Source organism: Schistocerca gregaria, chromosome 6 (genome assembly GCF_023897955.1).
Source record: "Schistocerca gregaria isolate iqSchGreg1 chromosome 6, iqSchGreg1.2, whole genome shotgun sequence".
Lineage (NCBI taxonomy): Eukaryota > Metazoa > Arthropoda > Insecta > Orthoptera > Acrididae > Schistocerca > Schistocerca gregaria.
The window spans coordinates 173493270-173517265 of record NC_064925.1 but is presented as its reverse complement, the minus strand read 5'-3'; the positions used below and the strand labels follow the sequence as shown (position 1 = coordinate 173517265).

The following is a 23996-nucleotide window of genomic DNA, read 5'->3' as shown; positions in this document are numbered from 1 at the left end:
AATGTATATGATGCGTACCAAACTTGTAAGGCTTTTCCCTGGCAAATTCAAAATAAAACTTTCTCCGACCCCACTGGAGTACCAGGCCTACCTTCCCGATAAAATTGGCCCCCAGTATAGATGGTACCGACAGATTATGTGCCACTTGGACAGGAAATTTCCCTGTAAACTCACCTTAATTGTCCCCAAAATTTGCATTTGCTCTGAGTTGGCTTGTAGGCAATAGCCAATTTTGCCTGATAAGCCCGGCAACTTGCAGTTTCCATGGTGTGCAGACACCCATCTTTTATCTACTAAAGGTGCGGAACTACTGGTGTCCAGCAGAGCACACACAGGTACCTCATTTAGTGCTGTGCAAATAAAAAGAACTCTATCACTGGGAACCACTTCAATTCTCCTACAGAACCCCCTACCACGTGATCCCCACTTACAATATGGTCATAGATTTTTGTCCTTCCTCTTTGCAGGGCAGTTCTCGGTAATATGCCCCCTGTTCTTGTACTGGAAGTACCTTACTGTAGGACAGTTCCTCACAGCATGCCTACTGCTCTTACTCTCAAAGCACTTTACTTACATGGAATCTGCCTGTAGTATGAGGCTACAATTATCCAGCTCTTGCTGTTGAGAATCTTCTCCCTTACCCCATTGTCAGTCAGCATAGACGAGAGCTTGTACACTATTGATCAATTCATCTAATTGCCTAAAGCTCTGTGAGAATTCACAAAACAGAGCCCTGCAATGGTCACTAGGACTCATCCTATGGAGAATATTCTCGACTACCTCCTCTTCACTATAATTAAGACATAGGCTTCTGGCACTGTCCTTACCCTTTTAACATACTTCTCTAATGGCTCAATATCATGCTGGACTTCAAGATATCCCAAACCAATAGCTTCATGTTGCACTTTAGGGGACAAATAATTATGGAAGACTAACTTCTGAAATGTACTACACAACAACCCATGATACCTAGAATTCATTAACAGATGCCCACTCACCATTGGACTCAATAACTGATAAAGATGATAAGCAGCCAAGTCAAAAAATTCCCCTCTATCCTGTAACCTTGATAGAAAATGCAAAGCACTAAGTACTTGATCAATTGAATCGAATGATAATGTACTTGCCTCCTATAGTAATTTTTCTAAAGGGTTGTGTAACTTAGCAAAAATATCAGTACCTTTTATAGAAGGGATAGAAGGGGCCTCGACCGCAACTTGTCCTAAGGTAGACAGAGATAATTCCCCACCCATGGTGTCTTCTCCAGGTATTAACATCCCCTGGGTATTTTCTAATAATGTGTTTAACTATTCAGACAATTCTTTACACTGGGTGTTGGATAGGTTGACGGTGCACTGACTTCGTACGATAGTTCCTCCGTCCGCAACTCCGACACCCCAATCACCTCTCTGGTTGCCATGCTGAAAAAATACAACACCAAAGTAATATCAGCTTTACAAAATACAACACTGTTCAATCTTAGTGACTGTCATTAAAAAAATTATATACTTCATACCACCCACACGTTCTCTCACCATAACCATGCTCTGCTACCTAACAGAGGATTAAGTGGAAGGGCTGGGGGTGAGGAGGTAGCCGTAATACAACAGTTCCAAGCATAATTTTATTGTAACTAACCATCTGGTAAAATCCATTGATACTCTTAAAACCAGACTTTTAAAAACAATAGGAAATAACTGATTTAAAACAATATGTCAAAAAACTTTAGAATGAAAAGATTAATATAATTTAATGTAGTACCTTGGCCAAGAAAAATTTTACAACCAGAAGTGAATATACCACACGCGCTCATGGTATCAAAATTACTGCAATTCCTCATCCATCTGCCTTTGCTCAATGCAAACAGTTACAAAAAAACACAACTATTAGAATTTGTCTCTGGAAGGGACATGAAAATAACCATCTGAATACAGTACATTTGAGTAGCATGACAAGTTTTGGACTCGCCCTTCCACAGAGTTCTCTTACTTAAGTATATTCCACAGCTGAGCCACATAGAACACGCTTGGTATTCAGACCCCTGGATGACAACAGTTCCGATCACCACAGCTCACTATAACTCAAAAGATTAATGATCGGTACTGCAATACCTGAGTGGCACTGGTCACGCCACACTGTAGTACCAGTGTGGGAAGCGCAGCATTCAAAGGTGTCGGACATGTGGCGATGATACCATAGGCACAATATGGATTAAGTGATTAAGGAAGTTTCCCACTTCATCTAACTGGGGTGAAATTACGTTAGGTGTTCCGCAAGGTTCGATCATGGGTCCCCTTCTGTTCTTGATTTATGTGAATGGCCTCCCTTCTTATCTGAAACAAGAAGCTAAACTGACACTGCTTGCTGATGATACAAGCATCATTATTAATCCAATAGAAAATGATACAAATAATGTCTTTGGAAAAGTTATGGATTGGTTTTCTGCGAATGAGCTTGCTCTGCACTTTGAAAAAACACAGTACATCCATTTTTCTACTGCAAGGAGTACGGTTCCTTCAATAAATATAACACATCAACAGAAATCAGTAACCAGGGTAGAGTATACTAAGTTTTTGGATGTACATGTAGATGAGAATATTAATTGGAAAATTCATATTTTGGATCTCCTAAAGCAACTAGGTTCAGCAACTTTTGCAATCAGAATAATTGCCAATTTTGAGGATATAAAAATTAACAAGCTAACACATTTTTCATACTTTCACTTTCTGATGTCACACGCAATTATATTTTGGGGTAACTCAACACTTAGGCAAAAAGTATTCACTGCTCAAAAGAAAGTAGTTAGAATAACGTGTGGGGTTCAGTACATTTACTCAGTAATGAATTTTTCTCTCAATAACATGGACCAGTTTAAAAACAACAGAAGAAAGAAAGACTTAAACTATCCTCTACATAACCTGTCTTTGGCACAGAAAGGGGTAAAATATGCTACTGTAAAACTTTTCGATAAATTATCAGACAACAATAATAGTTTCAAAAATTAATTGATATCATATCTCCTTGACAACTCTCTTCTACACCACAGATGAACTCTTGAATAGGAATAAATAAATCTATGGGTATAATATATGCATTTTGTGCCATTTAAGAGAATGGTGTAGGTAATAAAAATTTTAAGCTTAAAAAAAAAGAAAACAAAACAAACAAAAAGAAACCTTGATTCATGTGTGCATTTCGTATGCACTTGACACATTCCACATCATAACGGTTTCCGTGAGATTGATCAATGGAACATGTAACTAACTAACTAACTAACTAATTGCTACATCATACTGCCATGTATAGTGTTGTTATCTGATAAGCAAGTGACTTGCAGGAACCGTCTGAAAAATTTCTCTGTAGTCTCTCAATCTTGAGAGTTCCCTTTCATGCACCAATACAACTATAACTCCTGTTACTGTTGCACATTAGGATCTCTATGGCCTCTCTCAAGACAAAATAATGGCTCCTTGAAGGCCACTACATAACAGAGATCTGATGAAATTAAAGGCATTTAAGTTGCTCTTTGAAGGTATCACATCAGAAACTATGAAATATTCCTTGAAAGAATAAGCAAATAAGAGTTGGCCCATGTACTAACATGATCAGCCTGGATTTGATCTCTCTGTTTACAAAATTCCTTATGGAAAATGCATTGTAGCTTAGCTACTGAAAGGCCATTTCTCCTGAGACTATAAAGACATTTTATGTAAACCATCTAATTAATTAATGATCTATGAACACAATGGTCAACATAAGATAAGTATTAAATATAAGTGGATAGTGGCTTTGATGGTTCCTGTGTGTGCATTTAATAATCTGTACTTCACAGCAAGAACATGATTACTCAGGGATGCACAATATGAATAAAATACATTCAAAGTTTCATCCATTGTGATTTTCGTAGGCTTATTTTTAACTCTGGTAACAGAATTTGACTCCTATGTCTGCAAGAAACAGCAGTACTACTTTTGGAATTAGTAGTTACTGTGCTTTCAATGTTTTCACATCTGTTCCCAGTGTAGCATATCATCATTAACATCATAACTTCTCAGCAGATAAAAACTTGGTACTGGATCAGAAGTAGGAATTGAGACCTCTGTCTTTCACAGGCAGGTGCTCTACTGTCTGAGCAATCCAAGTACAATACGGAACCCACTAGCACAGCTTTACCTCCACTAGTGCGTCTCTTCTACTCTCCACTGCAGAGAGCAGATTCATTCAGGATACATAAATGTTGATCATGAGATACCTGAGCTTTACATTCAAAATTACTTTCACTATTTAAAGTAAGGGTCACCTACAAAAGACTGATGTGTGGCGCCTACAAACATGAGAACAGGAAACACAATTCAAACTAGCTTTAAAGCTCTTTCTTTTTTTCTAGTAAGAGTGCACTCAATTACACACACTACACAGACATCCAAACATACACACCTATAGCCATGCAAGATTACTATATCCTGCAATCACAGTAGTGTGCATTTGGGTGTCCATGTTATTATTTGTATGACTGTGTGTACTCCTACGTGAAGAAGAGCAAGATCTCAAAAGCTAATATGATCAGCATTTCCTGTTACATATTCCTGTACTCCACACATCAGTCTGCCGTAGGAGAGTGGGTACATTTTCCTTATCTTATATATTGTTCTATCCAAGTGTTATGGACAGATAATAAATGCATCCAGAAACTTCCCAAATTACTTTCAACTTCCCTCATATGACAAGTTTCTACACTCATCTTGTGTTGCAAGCACATAATTAAAGAATACTCTGCACTAAAACATGACACAAATTACACATTTCCACAGTTATAAAAAAAGCTAACAGCTTATCTTTTGAAATGATTCTGGGTTTCTCTTTAATCCACATTGCAGGCTAAACACTACAATTTACAGCCTCAGTGGTATTACTCTGTCTTAGACATGTTTGAACTTCCATGTTTCTTTTTGCACCACCTTCTTTTTCTTTCTTTTATAATTTTTAATTTCATCATATAGTTAATGTAATGCATATAACAGTTTTAATAAAATAACTGCATACTGTCTCATATTGTGTTTAATTGTCACTTAAATGTATGTATATCTACATTGCAAAATGTAAGGTGACTGGTCTGGTTCTAGGAAGGGTACAGTGGCCATATCTAGGCGGGTTAGCAATTAGGTAAATATTCTTCCATTTTTATAATTATAGTGAAATACTGTGTATGCCATTCCTATATCATTATTCTTTAGGAATGGAGTCCTCAGGTGTAGGAAATGTTCAGGTGCATTTAGTAAGCTTGTTGACATATGTATGTATATGTTGATATAGATAGCGCCAAATATATCAGATGAAGATTTTCCTGAAGGGTCTCGCAAGGATGCAAGGAATTATTGCCGCAATCCAACAAATGCTTCTCGTGGGCCCTGGTGTTACACACTCGACTCTGATGTTCCATATGAAGAGTGTGATGTTCCCCTCTGCTCTTCCAAAGGTAACTACTGCATATACTTCTCTTTAACACCAGAGTAATTAACTCAGTGACAGTCTCGTAAACTGGATTTGGTGACATATCCATGCATTGTTATTGATGTTCTGTATGAAATACACAGGTGACATTCTAAACCATCTCTACTCTGCTATTGTGCTGACAGTCTACTGCATTTTTACTTTAATTGTTAGGGGCATCACCCTTGATCGTCTACGTAGTAAATATCTAAACTTATCCAAATGTAAGGAATTATGATTTTAAATTACTGACAATGATGATCACATAAATACCAGCATATGGAAAGAAAGAAAATCTGATGTAAATGAATTTTAAGAGAAATGTTGTTATACATGAGGATTCCAATACTGAGATGGGGAAGTGATCAAATGGTCTCGGAAACTGACGTACGGCCAAGAGAGCGGTGTGCTGACCACATATCCCTTCCATATCCACATCCAGTGACGCCTGTGGGCTGAGGATGACACGGCGGCCGGTCGGTACCATTGGACCTTAATGGCCTGTTTGGGAGGAGTTTAGTTTTTAAGTGATCAAAAACAAGGCAATATACTGAAGAAATTTTGTCCTTGTACAACACAAAGACATCAATATCTGCAGCTACAGGAGCAGCTGTTTGGCAGTACAATGCATATCACAACAGTACCAATATTAATAAACACAGCTATAATAGGCAGACTATTCCAACTCAAGTGTCTGATACTGTATATCTTCTAGTTATGTAAATGTAGGAATCTAAAGTCAAGTAAGGATCATGTAAGCAGGACAAATACACTTTCAAAATCATATGAATTAATTAACTGTACAATGAAACATTTTGAAATTGTTACATAAATAATTATTGCTCATTTTACAATATGTGATTCCTGGTTTTGAGCTCCTTTTGTAGCTTCCTCTTATGATGACCACTGGCATTACACAACTCTCCAGAATCATGAAAGTGCCTTCTTTCATTTGATAAATGAATAACATAATTTGGCTGAAAAGGTGGTGATATGCTTGAATATATTTATGTGAAAGTGTGCTTTTTTGGGCGTTGTGTTGGGAACATTCAAATTGTAAAAGCAATGGCTGTCCAACTGTATTTTTGAGGACAATCTCCTGTGCACAATTTACCTATTCACTGAAGATCTTTTGTTGATTTCTGGATTGTTGGTTTGCCAAAATAAAGGTGGATGTAGATTGTTGGTATCTGCAGTATATTGAAGCACATGAACAAGACAAAATGTTTAAATTCAAGCTGTCTTGCAGCTTTTCACAAATGTGCTCAGGGTAACTGGACCCTAGGGGTAAGCGGGCCATGGTGTGTTTCCCAAGGAATGGTGGGTATTCAATTCTCATAGTTTTGCCAGAACTCAATTAAGTGATTTACTTTTGTGAAACAACACACCGAATCTCATTCACAAGTGTCTATTAGGGAGGTTGAGATTTGATTGGTTGCCACAACAACACACGTAAATGTTTATTTTTTATGTACTGTTTTTACATTGTACTAGACAATGTAGGTTTCACTTTTCCGGACTCTACAGTTAATGTTTTACTACTGACATGGGTGGCACAGTTGCTCCCTACAGATGTATGAAATGGGGCAACTGGGTGATATGCTTGGGCCTCCGCAGCTAATGACCCATGCACATCCCAACGTTAACACCACAACATGGAAACTACAACTGAAATGGGCATGTGAACCACAGCACAGGATGTTGGCACAATTACAGAGCATTGCATGGTCAGATGAATCCCATCACCTTTTTCGTCTTGCTGATGGGAGGGCATCAATCTGTCATCTTCTGCGGGAACAGCTCCTTGACACCTGTACTGCTTGATGGAGACAAGCTGGCAGTGGCTCCATTATGTTCTCGGAAACATTCATGTGGGTGTCCATGACTTCAGTGGAGCTTATACAAGGCACCAAGATGGACAACGAGTATCATACACTGGTTGCAGACCACAATACCCCTTCATGATGATCATGTTTCCCAACAGCAGTGGCACTTTTCAACAGGATAAAGTGTGATGTCATAAGTCCAGGAACATCATGGAGTAGTTTGAGGAACACAGAGGCAGTTGATGTGCTGGCTGCTCAACTCGCAAGATCTGAACCCAATTGAACACATCTGGGATGTGATTGAATGTGGTGTTAAAGCTCGTCACCCTCCTCCCTGAAATTGTTGGAAATCAGGTGACTTGCGGATGCAGATGTGGCCTCATTGCTTCACTGCTTCCACGCCATGATATGTGACTGCTGTTAGGGCACTTGCAGTGCTTAAAACCTAAAGCAAGCACTAGATGATGTTAAAATAGAAATAAGACTACTTACTGTGTGGCAGTTTTTGAAACATCCTTCGAACCACATTAAAGCATTATGTTAATGATACACAATATGGAGCCACTCGCATTGCCACCCACGATACCCTGCCAGTCAGCCCGTATTCTATTCATTCATTTCTTTCATCAGGCGAATCGACTGAATCGAGTTATTGAGGAGTTGTATTTTCTTATGTAGCTAGCACATCCATGTCATCATATTTCTGGCTGGCTCAATGATAGCTAACACATACCTATGAGAAAAGTTGTGGCCATTTTAGTGATCTTGATACGTTATTCTGTCTGGCATTTGTTCAAGGAAAGTCACGAATGTTGCACTGTTTTTTTGTTCAGAGAACCTTCAATACATAGCATTTTAAATATGGACTATTTGCCAAATAGAAAGCTAGTTTACATTCAGAAGCAGAAATATTAAGACTGAAGAATGAATAAGTAAAAAGTCCAAGTTGTAGCAAGTGCAATTGTCAAGATTAGTCAAGAGTTAGAGTGATCAGTTGATTGTGATTCTGTTATGCAATCGTTGTCTGTTTGTCGTAGATCTGACTATCCTACTTTGCACATGCTGTACAAAATATTTACTTGTCTTTCTGCATTTATTTGCTACAGTAGAAAGAAGTTTTTCAATGTTGTAGCATACAATAAGTGGCTGTAACATGTGATATGGTGAATTTTAGGATGGAAGAGTAATGCCATGGCTGTGGAAGTATGTTTGGTGTTTCTCTGGTGTGTTTCTCTGGTGTGTTTGAATGCACATATCATTACTGGAAAAAAGTCTAGTGCTCAAAATGTTAATGCTGTTTTTCTGTAAAAGTGTCAAGTGCTCCATGCATCAACCCACTTAGAATTCATCATTTAAGGAAGAGAACCACAATTACAACTTTTTTATATCATAAAATAGCATTGTCTTGTATATGTGTATTATCAGTTTAAATAAAACTCTTAAACTCTCTTAAACTTTGCATGTGACTTGATTATTTTTTACTACGGTAAAAGTAAAGGTAGCTCAAGATATTTTTACTGCCTCCTCCTTGAGGTTTTTCTGTATCCGCCACTGATCCCAAAAGATGAAGAGGAGTCAGCAGACTTAAACTGAACAACATACAAAAACAGATTTGAGTTGTTGTCAGATGATGTGCTGGATATTGTGATGTGTTATGCCCAACAACACAATTACAGTACAGATTCAAAAATTAATGACTGGTCATTAATTGGGTTGTTATAATTATTGTTTAATGCAGGACATTTTTGTTATTATTTCAATGTATAAACAATTTCTAAAAATGATACGGGAAGAATCAATTGCTGCTCACTGCATAAGGAGGTGTTGGCTTGCAGACAGGCACAGTGAAAAAGAAACCTAGAAATATTTAAGCTTGTGGATAAAATCCTTCTGAAGTAAATCACAACTCACAAATATATGGCCACTGTCTACAGGTGCTAAGACCTGACTGTGGCTGTGTATGATGTGAGCAGCAGTCTAGCTGGGGTGTGTAGTGGGGTAAGGAAGAAGTTTGTAGTGGAGGGTGGGTCGGATAGCAAGATTGGGTTGGGGGAAGATGCTAGTGCTTCCTGGGAAGATGCTAGTGCTGCCTGAGGTAGTGTGCATGGATGTGGTGGGAAAAAAGATAGGGTTTCTAGATGCAGCAGTGGGAAGCTGCGTGCCAGCCGAGGAAGGGAGGGGATAAAGAAGGGGAAAGAATTATTTGGGCATGTGGGAAGGGCAGAAGGTCCTTGCTTTGTGGCTCATATCTCTGCAGTGCATCTAGGTGCAAGACCTATACCAAACATCCACCTACTACTACCTACTCCCATCCTCTCATGGGCATCTCCTGCCCCATAAAAGACAGAGCCACCTGTGAAACCAGCCATGTGATAGATCAGCTGAGCTGCAACCACTAGGAATGTGTGTTACATTTGATGGTCCTTGGAGTCTCATTGGTGGAAGTTCAGTTAGTCGTTGAAAATGGAAAAGTGTCCAGTAACATATAAAACAAAACTCTAAATAGTTTCAACAGATTTTTACTTTCACTGTTACTTTTTGCACTGTGGTAACCAGTCTCATATTTCACATAAAAGTTCATCACAGGAAGTCAGTTACCAAACCGTGCAAAACAGTTTCTCAGAGGCAAAACAATTAGTGTCCTTTAAATGATGTCATGAAACTGGTTTCAATTGTTACAGGCAGTAAACACATTACACTTATTGTTAGAATAGCATAAGTAAATAAATTAAATGCTTGTATTGTTGACATAATACTCCTCCCAAGTCTGAAGTTGTTTGAGAAGAAATCAAAGAGGTTCATGAAAAATATTACAACATAATAATATTATGAAAAGGAAAGTTGCTACTCACCATATAGTGGAGATGCTGAGTCACAGATAGGCACAACAGAAAGACTCTCACAATGAAAGGTTTTGTCCATTAAGGCTTTTGTCAACAATAGACACACACATGCACACACACTCACACAAATGCAAATCACACACACATGCAACTGCTTTCACTGGTGGCTCTGTCTTTATGGGGCAGGAGATGCCTATCAGAGGACTGGAGCAGATGGTAGTGGGAGGATGTTTGGTGTAAGTCTTGCACCTAGATCCTTTGCAGGGATATGAGCCACAGAGCAAGGGCCTTCTATCCTTCCAACACCCCCCCCCCCATAATCCTTTCCCCTTCTCTATCCCATTCCCTCCCCTGCTGGAATGCAGCCTGCCACTGCTGTATGTAGTGCGTGTGAGCTGCGTTTGCACGAGTGTGTGTGTGTATGTGTGTCTATTGTTGAGAAAGGCCTTAATTGCCAAAAACTTTAATTTTGAAAGTCTTTTTGTTGTGCCTATCTCCAACTGAGCATCTCTGCTATATGGTGAGTAGCAACTTTTCTTATCATAATATTGTTACATTCCATCAAGGATTTTCCATTGTTTGATATTAAAACTTAATACACAGATGTTGTATGGTTGGTACCACATCCAGAATTTTAAGCTACACAAATTTTATATGATTACTTGCCAACTGCAGCCTTGTCATAAGTGGTAGTATGTTCACATTCGAGTGCTGAATGATTATTTTGTGGTGGGGTTGGTGTAACAAAGACTGGGGTTGATATATTTGTTGATTTTGGAAACTAAACAATCATTTGAAAAATGGCGAGGTTAGATTTTTTCTATTCTGAATGAACTTTGTACCAAGACAGTAATGTGGTTTGTAAAATATGCTGAGGATAATAAATTCTTAAAATACATATAACCGTCTTATGCATCTGCTTTAGGAATACTCTAGTCACAAGCAAGGTGGCTATCTTGAAAACAATTTTACATTATGTAGTATCTTAATTAGTGACTTAATCAGTTAATGAATTATGCTGTCTTGTTCATAAAAATTGGAGTACCAAAAGTACAGTGTCAAAGTTCAGAATCTAACAAGCACAGAAGCAAAATATACCATAGAAAAAATATTGGCATAGAACTTTACTATTAATTATTTCATAAGTTAATTAATAAAGCTCTCATGTGATCTATGCTCACTGATGAAATCAGCACACTCAAAATAACAATTTGGGTAATAAATTTAAGCTGGGAAAAGCTCAGTTAACCATCTGAAATATTTATGTACATGTCACATATCGTGTAAGTAACCTATATTGAAAATAAAATAAAAATTAAAAAAGAAATTCGTTATTTATGAGAATACAAAACATGACAGGTGGGGGGATTCCACATTGCTGTGTCACACACCATGCCACTTTCTACATTTGCATGTCAACTAACAAGTTATTTGTCCACATGAATGGCAACTGCCAAACTGTGGTAGTATTACAGAACTTACAGTCTATTATAATTTCAGTATAAGTCAAAATATGTAACACCTCGGATATTCAAAAATGATTAGCACCACAATTTTTTGTGTTCAGAGTAACCATTTACTGAACAAATGAATAGAGATTATGTTAAAGATATTCCCTGGCAACATGTATGCATTTTTGCCATCATTGTGGTGGCTTCCGTATTTGTATAGCAAACGATTGTTGGAGGTATCCCAGCACCGCTAGTGGACAACTGCATGAAGTTTGCTATTGGTGATGCACTTCTTACCATGCATGACCTGTTTCATTGCATCAAATAGGGATTAGTGACCAGGAGCCAGGTCCAGCAAATATGGTGGCAGCACAGTAAACCCTAATTCACACATGGTGGCTGTGATCTGGTGACTGGCATATTGTCTTGTTGGAACAGAATGCCGTGACCCTATTTTCCATTGTGGCATTGTTGAATGCATCAGCAGAGTTGGTGCAGTGAATTACAGTACCCAACATTGTTTCCTGATCCCAGAACATAGCCAGCATTTGTTTCTGCATGAATAGCCCTGGCTGTGACTCCGTGGGATGAATGTTCTTGGTATGCTTGTGCTCCATAGACCGACATTTATTTTCTGGAGTCTCGTGGGAGAACAATGGCTCATCAATGGTGACCAGACATTCACAGAACTGTCTGAATCTGCACTGTACTATTGCACCAACTGTTGGCCTATCTCTACGCACTTCTGTGTCTGCACAATGATGAGGGAATGGGGCACCCATTGTACACATGTTCCCTGTTGCCTTCTCATGTCCATCAAACAGTATTTGCCTGTACCCCTTTATTGAGTCACTGACAGGCTGGGCATTGTTTGGTTTGTCTGTGTAGTTCCTGGACATCTTTGAAATCTGATATCTGATGAAATATGGATCTTTGACTTGGTGCTGTTTCCCTACAAATGACAACTAACCTCTTGTTGATGTCTGAAGCAGTCACTCCTTCCCTCCAGAAAAACAACACTGTCCACCTTTACCCATGCTTATTTGCTTCCACGTTGTTTTATCGAGGTCCATCAGTGTACTCTTAAGCCAGAACAAGTGGTGCTGCAATGCACCACCTATGGGAAGCAGCAACACCTTCTGGTGACAATAGACAGTACTGTAGTCCATTCTCGCACAAACATTGGCACACAATTCAAACTGATGCTTTGTGGGAGTTATTGGGGGGAGATGCCAATCCATATTGAATTAAAATTACATAATCCTGTAAGATGACTGATTTGACCCTTGGCTCCAGGTTAGAGTGTTATGTGTGTAACGGTAGTAAAATCAATACTGAGTCTCAGCTCTGTTTCCCTTTTTGTGAACAGTTTTATCCAGGTGCACAAACAGAAAAGTGTTGCCAGTGACAGTATCTTTTTTCCTTGCTTTCCAACAACATGGCAAAGGGCTTGATTCTTTTATGTTGGTTAATAAGTTGATGAAGCTAAAAAAGCTGTGCATTGGTATGACATAATTTTTCAAAGTTGCCTGTTGTAAAACTTATCTTTTCAGAGAACGCCAGGCAAAGTCAAAGAAAACTGCTACAACTCATGATGAAAACCCCATCTCTCATGGCCGCTAAAGTACTCGCAGTCACAGTAAGATTTTCTGGAAACGATTTCAGAATGAGAAGGTTGAACAACAGTGGTAGTATGATGACTTCTTGCTAACAAACTGGTCTGTTAGGGAACATGTTTAACACACAAGCTGACAGTAAACTATTTTACACAACTCAGACCGTGGTAGTAGCAGAGTCACACAGTATTGTTAATATGCAAAGAAATCACTATGCACTGGATTGCTAAACACACTAATAATTTTAAGAAGGTCCAGGGATCCAACATCGAATAAAAGTTCATAGCTGATATTTACCTTCTTTTTCACAAGATAAAATTTTTTTTCTTGATAATTGCAACTACAAGTTGTATCTCCTCTGCACTTCAAATTATGTCTGTATGGAAACTGTGTATCTGACCCCCAAAAAACAATGTCCAATAGGCATTCCTTATCTCCAAAATTACAAAAGGCATAGATGCTCTTTTTCACAGCAAAGAGCATTGTCATTTCAATGATGGTAGTGCATCATTGCTGGAACTCGCACCCAGAATATTACAATAATATTAGTTAAGTGCTCTGCTGTGTTACTAAGATGTACTTTTTTTTTTCATTCACAACAATAAAAAATATGAGTTTGTGTTGCACACACAAATTCAATAAGTAAAGCATCCTTTTCACTTCACATAACAGATATGATGCAAATAACATAAGCTCATTACTATACGGCATGGAACCATCAGTTCACATTATGTAGGGACATTACGTGGCCCCTCTTGGTCACAATTTTTTTTTTTTTTCAATACAGTTATGTGACCACAAAATCTATTCAAACAGATAAATTGGTGTAACAAAATTTTCAATGTAATGAAGTTTCTAAACGGTTTGTTCATGAATATTAAGGTTAAAAATAAAATCATTGAGTTGTATGTACTGTCTTAGCAACCCTCATTACCAGCATGCATAAATAAACATACTAATTATCTCAGAATTGATTTTACAATGGAAATGATGCCCACCTATTTAGGCGTGGTCGGCAGAGGAGACCTGAGATCAAAACTCCCCACTGGCTTGCCAGACTGGTTGTAATTAACATATTTAGCAAAAACACTGGAACTTTGAATCAAACGTATTGGTCTTCAGCATGAATATTGAAAAAAAAATGTTACTCAGTTTGTATGGAACAAAAAATACAGAAAATCATTTAAATGTTCACAGAACTGTTTAGAATCTTTGAAAACAGAGCTAATCACACAATACAAGATTCATTTAACTGACAATCATGTTCTGAATATTATGTCAATGATGCTGTGATAATGGCACGATGTCGATGGTGCAATGCTGATGGTACAGCTGGATGGTGAGAAGCTGCAATACATTGGGTTGGAATGGTGGTCAGTGGTGATGGCTGGGCAGATGTATAGTGAAGGACTGGATGGACTGGAGGTTGGGACGGAATGATTAACACCTCACAGTGCCAAGACAGAATTTCTTGCGACATACAACAAGGTACAAAAGAATGAGCAAGGTCAAATTGGATAACTACAGCACCCTTCTGAAATAAAACGGGTTAGTATACAACTCTGTCCACCTCACTCCTGTGTGAAAACCGTTCACTTCAGTTCGTGTTTGTACTTGCACTCAAGAGCGTCCGGCAAACAAAAAAACAAGCAGTCGCAGCATAATGAAAAGAATGTATATTGAGATATCTTCGCAACACCAGATATGTTGTCCAGAGTATCCACAGTTACATCCAAAAATGAAACTAGAACTCTTCAGAGAAGATTGGTGCAAACAGTCACATGCATATTACTGACTGAGCAGGATGGATCACTGTCTTTGCATAGTAACACAAGTCAGTGAACAACACTTCCATTGAAGTTCACTCATTTTAGAACACCAGTTCATGGCACACAATGGTGACATATTATCAACACATGTCATAGGAAACAAATTACAGTACTTAAATAACTACTATTTACAGATCACATAATTCCACAAGTCATGACATAAATATAAAAAAATACACAGAATTATTTATAGAACATTTTGAAATCCTTATGAGGGTACATACCCTTTATTTTCAAAGTCTTTGGATATGCGAACAGATATGCACTTGGATGTGGCAGTTTTGTAATAACATATGGTACTTTGCCGCATCTTGGTCCTCTTCTCCAGAAGTGAAGGTCTTGAATGAGATCCGAATAGTACCAAACCTCCAACATTATAATATTAAAACTAAAAAATGCCGTGTCATCCTCAGCCCACAGGCATCACAGGATGCGGATATGGACGGGCATGTGGTCAGCATGCCGCTCTCCTGGCCATATGTCAGTTTCCAAGACCAGAGCTGCTACTTCTCAATCAAGTTGTGGAATGAGGTGACTGGTCACCTCATTCTGCTGTGACAATTTTAGAATCATTCAGAGAAAGTTCATGCTCAGTAGCAATGAAATACCCAGATCACCAAAATTAGTTGGAGCTAACTTTAACCTATCAAGTATAGATTCACTGTAGGTGGTATGGACATTCTTGTGAAGTAGTTCAAAAACATTTTCCAAAAACTGTCTTGAGCAGCTTGCTTGACAGAGTACACACAATGGAAGCATTTTAGACAATGAAGAGGCCTTACCTTATCAATAGTGCCAGTAAAGAGACAGGAATTAGTGATCATGATGTCATCATAGCGACAAAGGAAACAAATACTAATAAATATATCAAGGCTAGAAGAGTTTGTTGCTAAAAAGAGCAGATAAGCAGTTATTAAGCTACAGCTTAGACAATGAATGGACATAATTCAGTTCCAGTGTGAGTTACATACAGGAATTGTGGGCAAATTTTAAACTGATAGAAGTCACAGTGTGGAAGAATAGGAAAAAGTTAGTAAAAATTTATGTGTCAGTTAAAAGGTCAATGCATGAAACATACAACCACTTCCATAATCACACCTTAGAGATAGATCTTTCTAAATGCTGAGAAAATTTGGCCCTACATAAAATTGTTGAGCTTGTCAAATGCTTCTATCTGATCACTTGTTGGCCAGTCTGGTGTAGCAATTGAAGACAGCAGAAGGAAAGCTGAAGTTTTAAATTTCACATTTAAGAAATCATTCATTCAGAGACTCACACAAACATACCATTGTTTAACCTTCGCGCACACTACTGCATGAAGAACATAGTAATAGGCATCCCTAGTGTAGAGAATTAACTGAAAGAGTTGAAAACAAATAAGTTGCCAGGTCCAGATTGAATCCCAGTTCAGTTTTACAGGAAGTAATTTGTGGCACAGACCCTAGTCTTCCCTCATGTTGTCACAAATCTCTCCCTCTGTGCAAAGTCCCAATTAATTGGACCTTGTAATCTACCCCTCCCTCACATCATTTGTTGATTGTCTGTATCTTTATAGTTAACTTTTTTAATAAGCTTAGAGAGTAGTAAGATTTACAATAAACTGTTTACTTATCTTCTTTTCTTGTAGTTGGCTCCAGTTCTTCATGTCGAGGAGCTGATCCTTGAAGCTTAAATTTTTGCCATAATAGGTTTTTGTGCTCCCAATTGATGTAATAAATTCTGAAGAATTGCTTGAGCAATAATGTCTGCTTTTATGTTGATTACATTCTCTCACACGTTTCTATGTCACACTGTCTTTATAATTTCCACTTCAATAAAACTGAAAATTACATTGTTATTGCCAAAATTAATAACACGCCCGATCACATCAGAGGCATGCCCACTACTAATCAATTCTATGGGACTAACATTATTCCAAAGTGCTTACAAATTTTCTTGCCAAATGATTTTCCACCAATTTATATTATTATTTTATAAATGAATCCAGAAATAAATTTAATAAATTGTACTACATTTTAACTGTACTTTCAAAGATAGCACATATTGATTGTAATAATGAAAATAAAGTAATTTCTTTCTATACATTATAGCCTGAAATATTATACATTGTGTACAAAACATATGCAATTATTTTAGAAAGACTGTTAATATAGGATTAACCTGTTTAATTATTTTTTGTATCAACTGCTTCTGTTTAGGAAACATAAAGCTAGAGGAGCATGTCCTTTTACAATATTCCCCTCACAAAATTTGGAATCAATATGTTTAAAATATTTTGTGACTAACTATAAGGTTTGGCAAACAGTGTACAAAATGATGCAAAAAATAAATAAATAAATAAATAAATAAAAAATAAAAAAAATAGAATACAGAAGTGTAGAAGTATCTGATACATAACATTTTACAGAAAACATAAGAAAAATTTCTACTACATAAGTCATAATTTAGTCATATATCAGGAGATGGCCATCACATTTTCAGGTTTGTGGAAAATACTGTCACAAGACAAATTGTACAAAGTCAAAAGTACAACATTGCAACACTAAACTATAGAAATAAATGCAGAGACAATGTAATTATTAGAATTACAAATTGCAAGTTTACATCCATAAAATCACACCTTCAAAATCTTCAAAAGAGAAGAGAGAAAAAAAAAATCAGCTACTAAGTGCACGACAAGTGAGCCGACTCAAAAAACTCACAACTACATACCAGAAGAATATACTCAATCATGAGTAGGATTATAGCACAAAATCAATGAGCCACGTAAACCAGAGTATTTAAGAATATGTTGACTCATGAAAGGACAAAATAATGAAAAAATAGTAGGGCCTAACCTTAAGATGTGGGAAGCGACCCATGAATCCAAACCACATCGGGTGCAAACCAGAAAAAAATGTTTCGACACAACAAAATAAATAAAGTTCATAATCATATCAATAAGTTCAATCTTATGTGAAGAGTGATTATAAGAAGCATCTAGTCTCAATGAATAGTTGCACACCTTTCTTGAGTGCGCGCGCGCGCACACACACACACACACACACACACACACACACACACACACACACACACACACACACACACATCTATACATTGTGTTATATTGTCTATACTATTTGCCAGTGGTTCATACAAACTAACCTACATACATAGCAGCCTAGAAAATTCATTTACAATTGATAAAATAAAAGCATATACTGATTTAAAGTACATAATTTATTGGGAAGTCAGTTCCACTACTTTAGAAAACATACATTTATGTGGAATAACACTATCTTTGGTAGCCTTGGCTAACAATTTACAAATCTCAGTCACAACACTAATGTAGTTGACAGATGATTGAGTACCCATCACCTATGATGCCTTCTAAGTCGACTTGTCCAGCAGGGTACAGCCATACAGCAGTGTGGGCAGTGGATCCACCCACGTCTTTCAGTTTCCACCCTAGAGTTCTCATCACATGCTCCAGCACATAGGTAACTTCCTGTCTAGCATTCACACCATATCCAGAAACATTGTTTTCTGTACTGAATATGCTGTTCAATACCTTCTTCACATCACATGGCATATGCTCTCCCTATTTATATTCCAGAACGTATAAAGGATTTATGTCAGATGAGATTAAAAAGTCTTCACATATGAAACTTTAATAAACAGAGCCAAATACAATGAAAAAAAAAAAGGAATAATAAGGCGATACACACAGATTACCACTCTAATGGCATTGCCCCACCTCAAAATTATAACATGATCTACTCATGTAGTCTCATGTATATCAAATTCTAAAGCATAAATTTGTTACAAAACATAATTATATTGTGTATCACAGATTTAAACTCAGTCAATAGATAAGACAGAACTTTAGAAATCACATTATCTTACATACTATATTCATGACAAACAAAAAACAATTATATAGTCTTCCAGACTAGGGGTCATTATGCATTCATGTTCAAAGGTCTTGTCTTCTGTAGTAAAAGTTAACAGTACTTGATATGTTACCAATTTGCTTTGCTTACTAGTAGCTCCTCGTATTTTTACATGTACTTTGGACATTTTAACAAAATTCTTACTATACTGGATCTTATCTCTAAATTGTTCAGATATACCACAAATCAAGCTACCTACATCAATCAAATTGTTATCTTCCTACTGATCAATCTTAATCTTAATGAAAGGAAATCCAAAATCTGAATCACAATCTCTGTTAGACACTTAATGTAAAAGATAACTTTCAGTTTCATCAAATGCTTTATCCACATTGTCTTTACAGGGTTTCATCAACTTTACTGGTGTCATAACATTACTTTGGTTATTCATGGTGTCAGAAAAGATTGAAGACAATGAATTGATTCCATAACATGGCTAACATCACTTGTTGCAGAAGGAACACAAAACACATTGCTCTCAAAATTTGACTTCCTGCTTAGACCTTCTTTCACTTCATTCCACCAATATGGATACAAATTATGACTTACCACATCTAACTTATTCCAGAATGCACATTTATCTATGGCATCATAAATCTGGTCCCAAACATACTTCAAAAAGTTTTCACCTTTATTCTCTAGTCTTACTCTCTAGGCTTACTCACCTTTACTGTTCCGATCATTACTCTGCATGACATCAAAAACTGTTTTGACTGGATCGGTATTCCATCACTCTCACTTACAATATCACATACATCACTTACCTTATCTGTATTATCAACATCATTCACAAATAACTCTGAAATTTCATTATTCTTAAACTTCACAAATACCTGATTCTCATCATCATCATCATCATCATCATTATCATTGTCATCATCATCATCATCATCATCATCATCATCATCATATTCTTCCAAAATTACTTCATCAACAACATCATTAATAGCACAAGTCTCATCTTCATTAAAGTCACTTACCTCACCTACATCCATCTGCAACTCAGACTTACCAACCTCAGTTATTTCAAAGCTCTCATTCACATCTACATCAAAAATACTACCTAGTTCAGACCAAATAGTCATCATCTCATTTACATACTTCAATAGCACTGTTTTCTGTCCAAGAGAAGAATCACTAGTACATACCACATCAAAATTCTCACTACTCTCACATTTTGGTTTCTGATTAGTACCTACATCATCATAATTGAACAAATATGAATGAGAAGTCTGATATTCCTTCTGTTCAGCTTCAGATACCCGTACCATATCATTAACACTATTATTATTGTCTAATTGCAAGTGTAAATTGGGGGTCCTATTCTTATTGTGTTTCCTCACCCCAAAACTGTGTACCTTCATTGAGACGGACTGCCATTTCGCAACTAGTTACTTCTATAATTGTTTCTCATATTAATTTGCCCATTGTTATCCCCATTATTCCTATTTTGCTGATGTTCAAAATGTATGTCTCTATTAACATTTTGATCCTGATAGAAGTTACCATTATCTCTGTTTCTGTAGTTATTCCAGTTGTGATTTCTTTCATTATGATTGTTATGGTACGTACTTCTTTCTACTGGCCTATCCAGCCTGTCAACATATCATAAAAATTGTTCAAGACAATCATCAGGTTCATGTACTAAACCTGCTGCAACCTTTCTGGTAATCTCCTTTTAAGTGTATCAATCAAAGTCATTTCATCAAATGATTTGTCAAGTAGTGTTAATTTCTCTTTCAGGGTACTGTCCCTATTCCTATAATTAGGACCACTTTTAATTTGCCTCTGTATAGCTTCTGATCAAAATTTATTTAAAAAACTTTTCTCAAAACTTTGATATGTTTCCCACTGACTTAAATTTAAATTTACCCATGATAGAGCTTCTCCTTCAAGATGTCTTTTAACAAATTTAATTTTTTGATTATCACTCTTGCCTGGCACAAAACTATCATCTGTAGGTGCAGAAAATCCACTGGATGTAAATTGTCTATTGGAAAACTTTTGATTGTAGTGTTGGACCACACAATACCATTGTTTGAATACAGATTTTTGTGAATGCAATTTTCCTTAAGTGCTGAATTTTTTTTAATCTAAAACAGTTACATTAGTTTGCATATAGTTTTTTAAATTTAAAATGTTTTGGTCTAAACTACCAATGTTTTGTTCCGTTTTTCTACTATGGCCTTCTGTTCAACTCTGATATCATTTGCATTCTTCGACTGTCTTGCTGATTTGACAGTGAACTCATTTTCCAAATAAATTTATTTTCTAAGACGTCAACTTTTTCATTCACACTTTTTAAACTCTCTGAAAACACTTTTTTTTAGCTCCTGAAACCTGATTGCTAAGTTGGTCTATTTGGTATTGTACCCTATCCATTTTACTTTTATTTTTAGTTTTCAAGTCATTTAATTATCCATAGAGTGAAGTAAATTTTTCGGTTAACTGGTCATAAACTGCACTAAATTTGCTTTTGTTATCTGTCTTCATTTCCTCTTGTTTTGCCAAAAATAACTGCAAAATATCAGTTTTTACTCTTTCTTTGCTGACTAGGATTTCACTCAATTCAAACATGTTCTGGCTAGGTCCTACAGCTTTCACTTCAACATCATTACTACCATCGTCTCTATTCATTTTGTTAACAAGTACACAAGTCAACAAACAAACAAATTTCATAAATAGTTTGTACTTATCTTTCCTTTTTCATGTCCCTGGTTGATGTTGTAAAGTCCTCTTTCATTTGATCCGGTCTGTCATTGTTGGTAGTATATTGTCACTGTTAATACGACTTTGTTGGGCAGGTCACGATCTTCTTTCTTTGAATTATTGGAAATCTGTTCATACATAAACTGCAAATGACACAAATTACTCTCCCTTTTTCTGCAACAGAAAAACTTTATTACTAGTCAACTAATCCCAGATGACACCATCACTTGTAATGTACCTCTCCCTCACATTATTTGTTGATTGTCTCTATCTTTACAGTTAACTTTTTTAATAAGCTTCAAGAGGAGTGAGATTTACAATAAACTTTTTACTTATTTTCTTTTCTCATAGTTGGCTCCAGTTCTTCATGTCTAGGGGCTGATTCTTGAAGCTGACATTTTTGTCATTATAGGTTCTCGTGATTCCAATTGATGTAATAACTTCTGAAGAATTGCCCAAGCAGTAATTTATGCTTTTATGTTTATTTTATTCCCTCTCATTTTTCTGTATCACACTGTGTTTACAATTTCCACTACAACAAAACTGAAAATTACATTGTTATTGCCAAAATTAAAAACATGCCCGATCACATCAGAGGTATGATCACTACTAATCCATTCTATGGGACTAAGAATATTCCAAACAGTTTACAAATTTGTTGCCAAATGACTTTCCACCAATTTATACCATTATTTGATAAATGAATCCAGAAATAAATTTAATAAATTGCACTAAATTGCATAATTAATAATAGAAATTTTAAGTATTCAAAATATTTAATAATAAATGTTTATTTAAGAAAAGTAATTTTAACTGTAAATTCAAAGCTAGTATTTATTGATTGTAACAACAAAAATAAAGAAATTTCTTTTATACATTTTAGCCTTAAATATAATAAAACATGTACAAAGCATTTGCAATTCTTGTTGAAAGATAGTTAAGACAATATTCACCTGTTTAAAAAATCCTAATTGTTTTTGGTATCGGCTACTTCTGTTGAGGAAAAGTAATGCTACAGGAGAGTGTCCCTTTACAACAAACAGAATTCTTTAACATTTTCTCAGTTCAGGTATAATAAATTTCTTGGAGACAGAAAAGTATCTGTTCACAAATAAGCATGGATTTCGAAGGAGTTGTTTGTGTGAAACTCAGCTTGCCCTTTTGTCACAAGATATTCTGCAAACTTTGGATGAAGGGCAACAGGTAGATTCCACATTCCTAGATTTCCACAAAGCATGTGACACAGTATGTGACAACAGACTGTTAATGAAGGTCTGAGCATAGGATTAGGTTTTTAGATATGTGAGTGACTCAAAGGCTTCTTAAGTAATACAGTCCAGCATGTTGTCCTTGATGATGAGTGTTCATCAGAGACTAGGATATGATTGGGTGTGCCCCAGGCAAGTGTGATATATTGTTGTTGTGGTCTTCAGTCCTGAGACTGGTTTGATGCAGCTCTCCATGCTACTCTATCCTGTGCAAGCTTCTTCATCTCCCTGTACTTACTGCAACCTACATCCTTCTGAACCTGCTTAGTGTATTCATCTCTTGGTCTCCCACTATGATTTTTACCATCCACACTGCCCTCCAATGCTAAATTTGTGATCCCCTGATACCTCAGAACATGTCCTACCAACTGGCCCCTTCTTCTGGTCAACTTGTGCCACAAACTCCTCTTCTCCCCAGTTCTAATCAATAGCTCCTCATTAGTTATGTGATCTACCCATCTAATTTTCAACATTCTTCTGTAGCACCACGTTTGGAGAGCTTCTATTCTCTTCTTGTCCAAACTATTTATCATCCATGTTTCACTTCCATACATGGCTACACTCCATACAAATACTTTCAGAAACGACTTCCTGACACTTGAATCTATACCCGATGTTAACATATTTCTCTTCTTCAGAAACGGTTTCTTGCAGTTGCCAGTCTACATTTTATATCCTCTCTACTTCGGCCATCATCAGTTATTTTGCTCCCCAAATAGCAAAACTCCTTTACTTCTTTAAGTGTCTCATTTCCTAATCTAATTCCCTCAGCAACACCTGACTTAATGTGACTACATTCCATTATCCTCGTTTTGCTTTTGTTGATGTTCATCTTATATGCTCCTTTTAAGACACTGTCCATTCCGTTCAACTGCTCTTCCAAGTCCTTTGCTGTCTCTAATAGAATAACAATGTCATCGGTGAACATCAAAGTTTTTATTACTTCTCCATGGATTTTAATACCTACTCCAAATTTTTCTTTTGTTTCCTTTACTGCTTGCTCCGGGGAGAGGCTACAACCCTGTCTCACTC

At 36.7% G+C, this 23996-nt stretch overlaps 1 protein-coding gene across 1 annotated transcript in view; it reads left to right on the top strand.

Moving 5' to 3' along the window:
• The window catches only part of LOC126278785 (uncharacterized), a 268939-nt gene that overhangs the window by 20267 nt on the left and 224676 nt on the right, over positions 1-23996 (top strand). The window contains exon 3 of the mRNA XM_049979062.1: positions 5314-5476. Within this exon, the coding sequence (XP_049835019.1) occupies positions 5314-5476 (163 nt within the window). The remainder of the gene's footprint in view (positions 1-5313; positions 5477-23996) is intronic.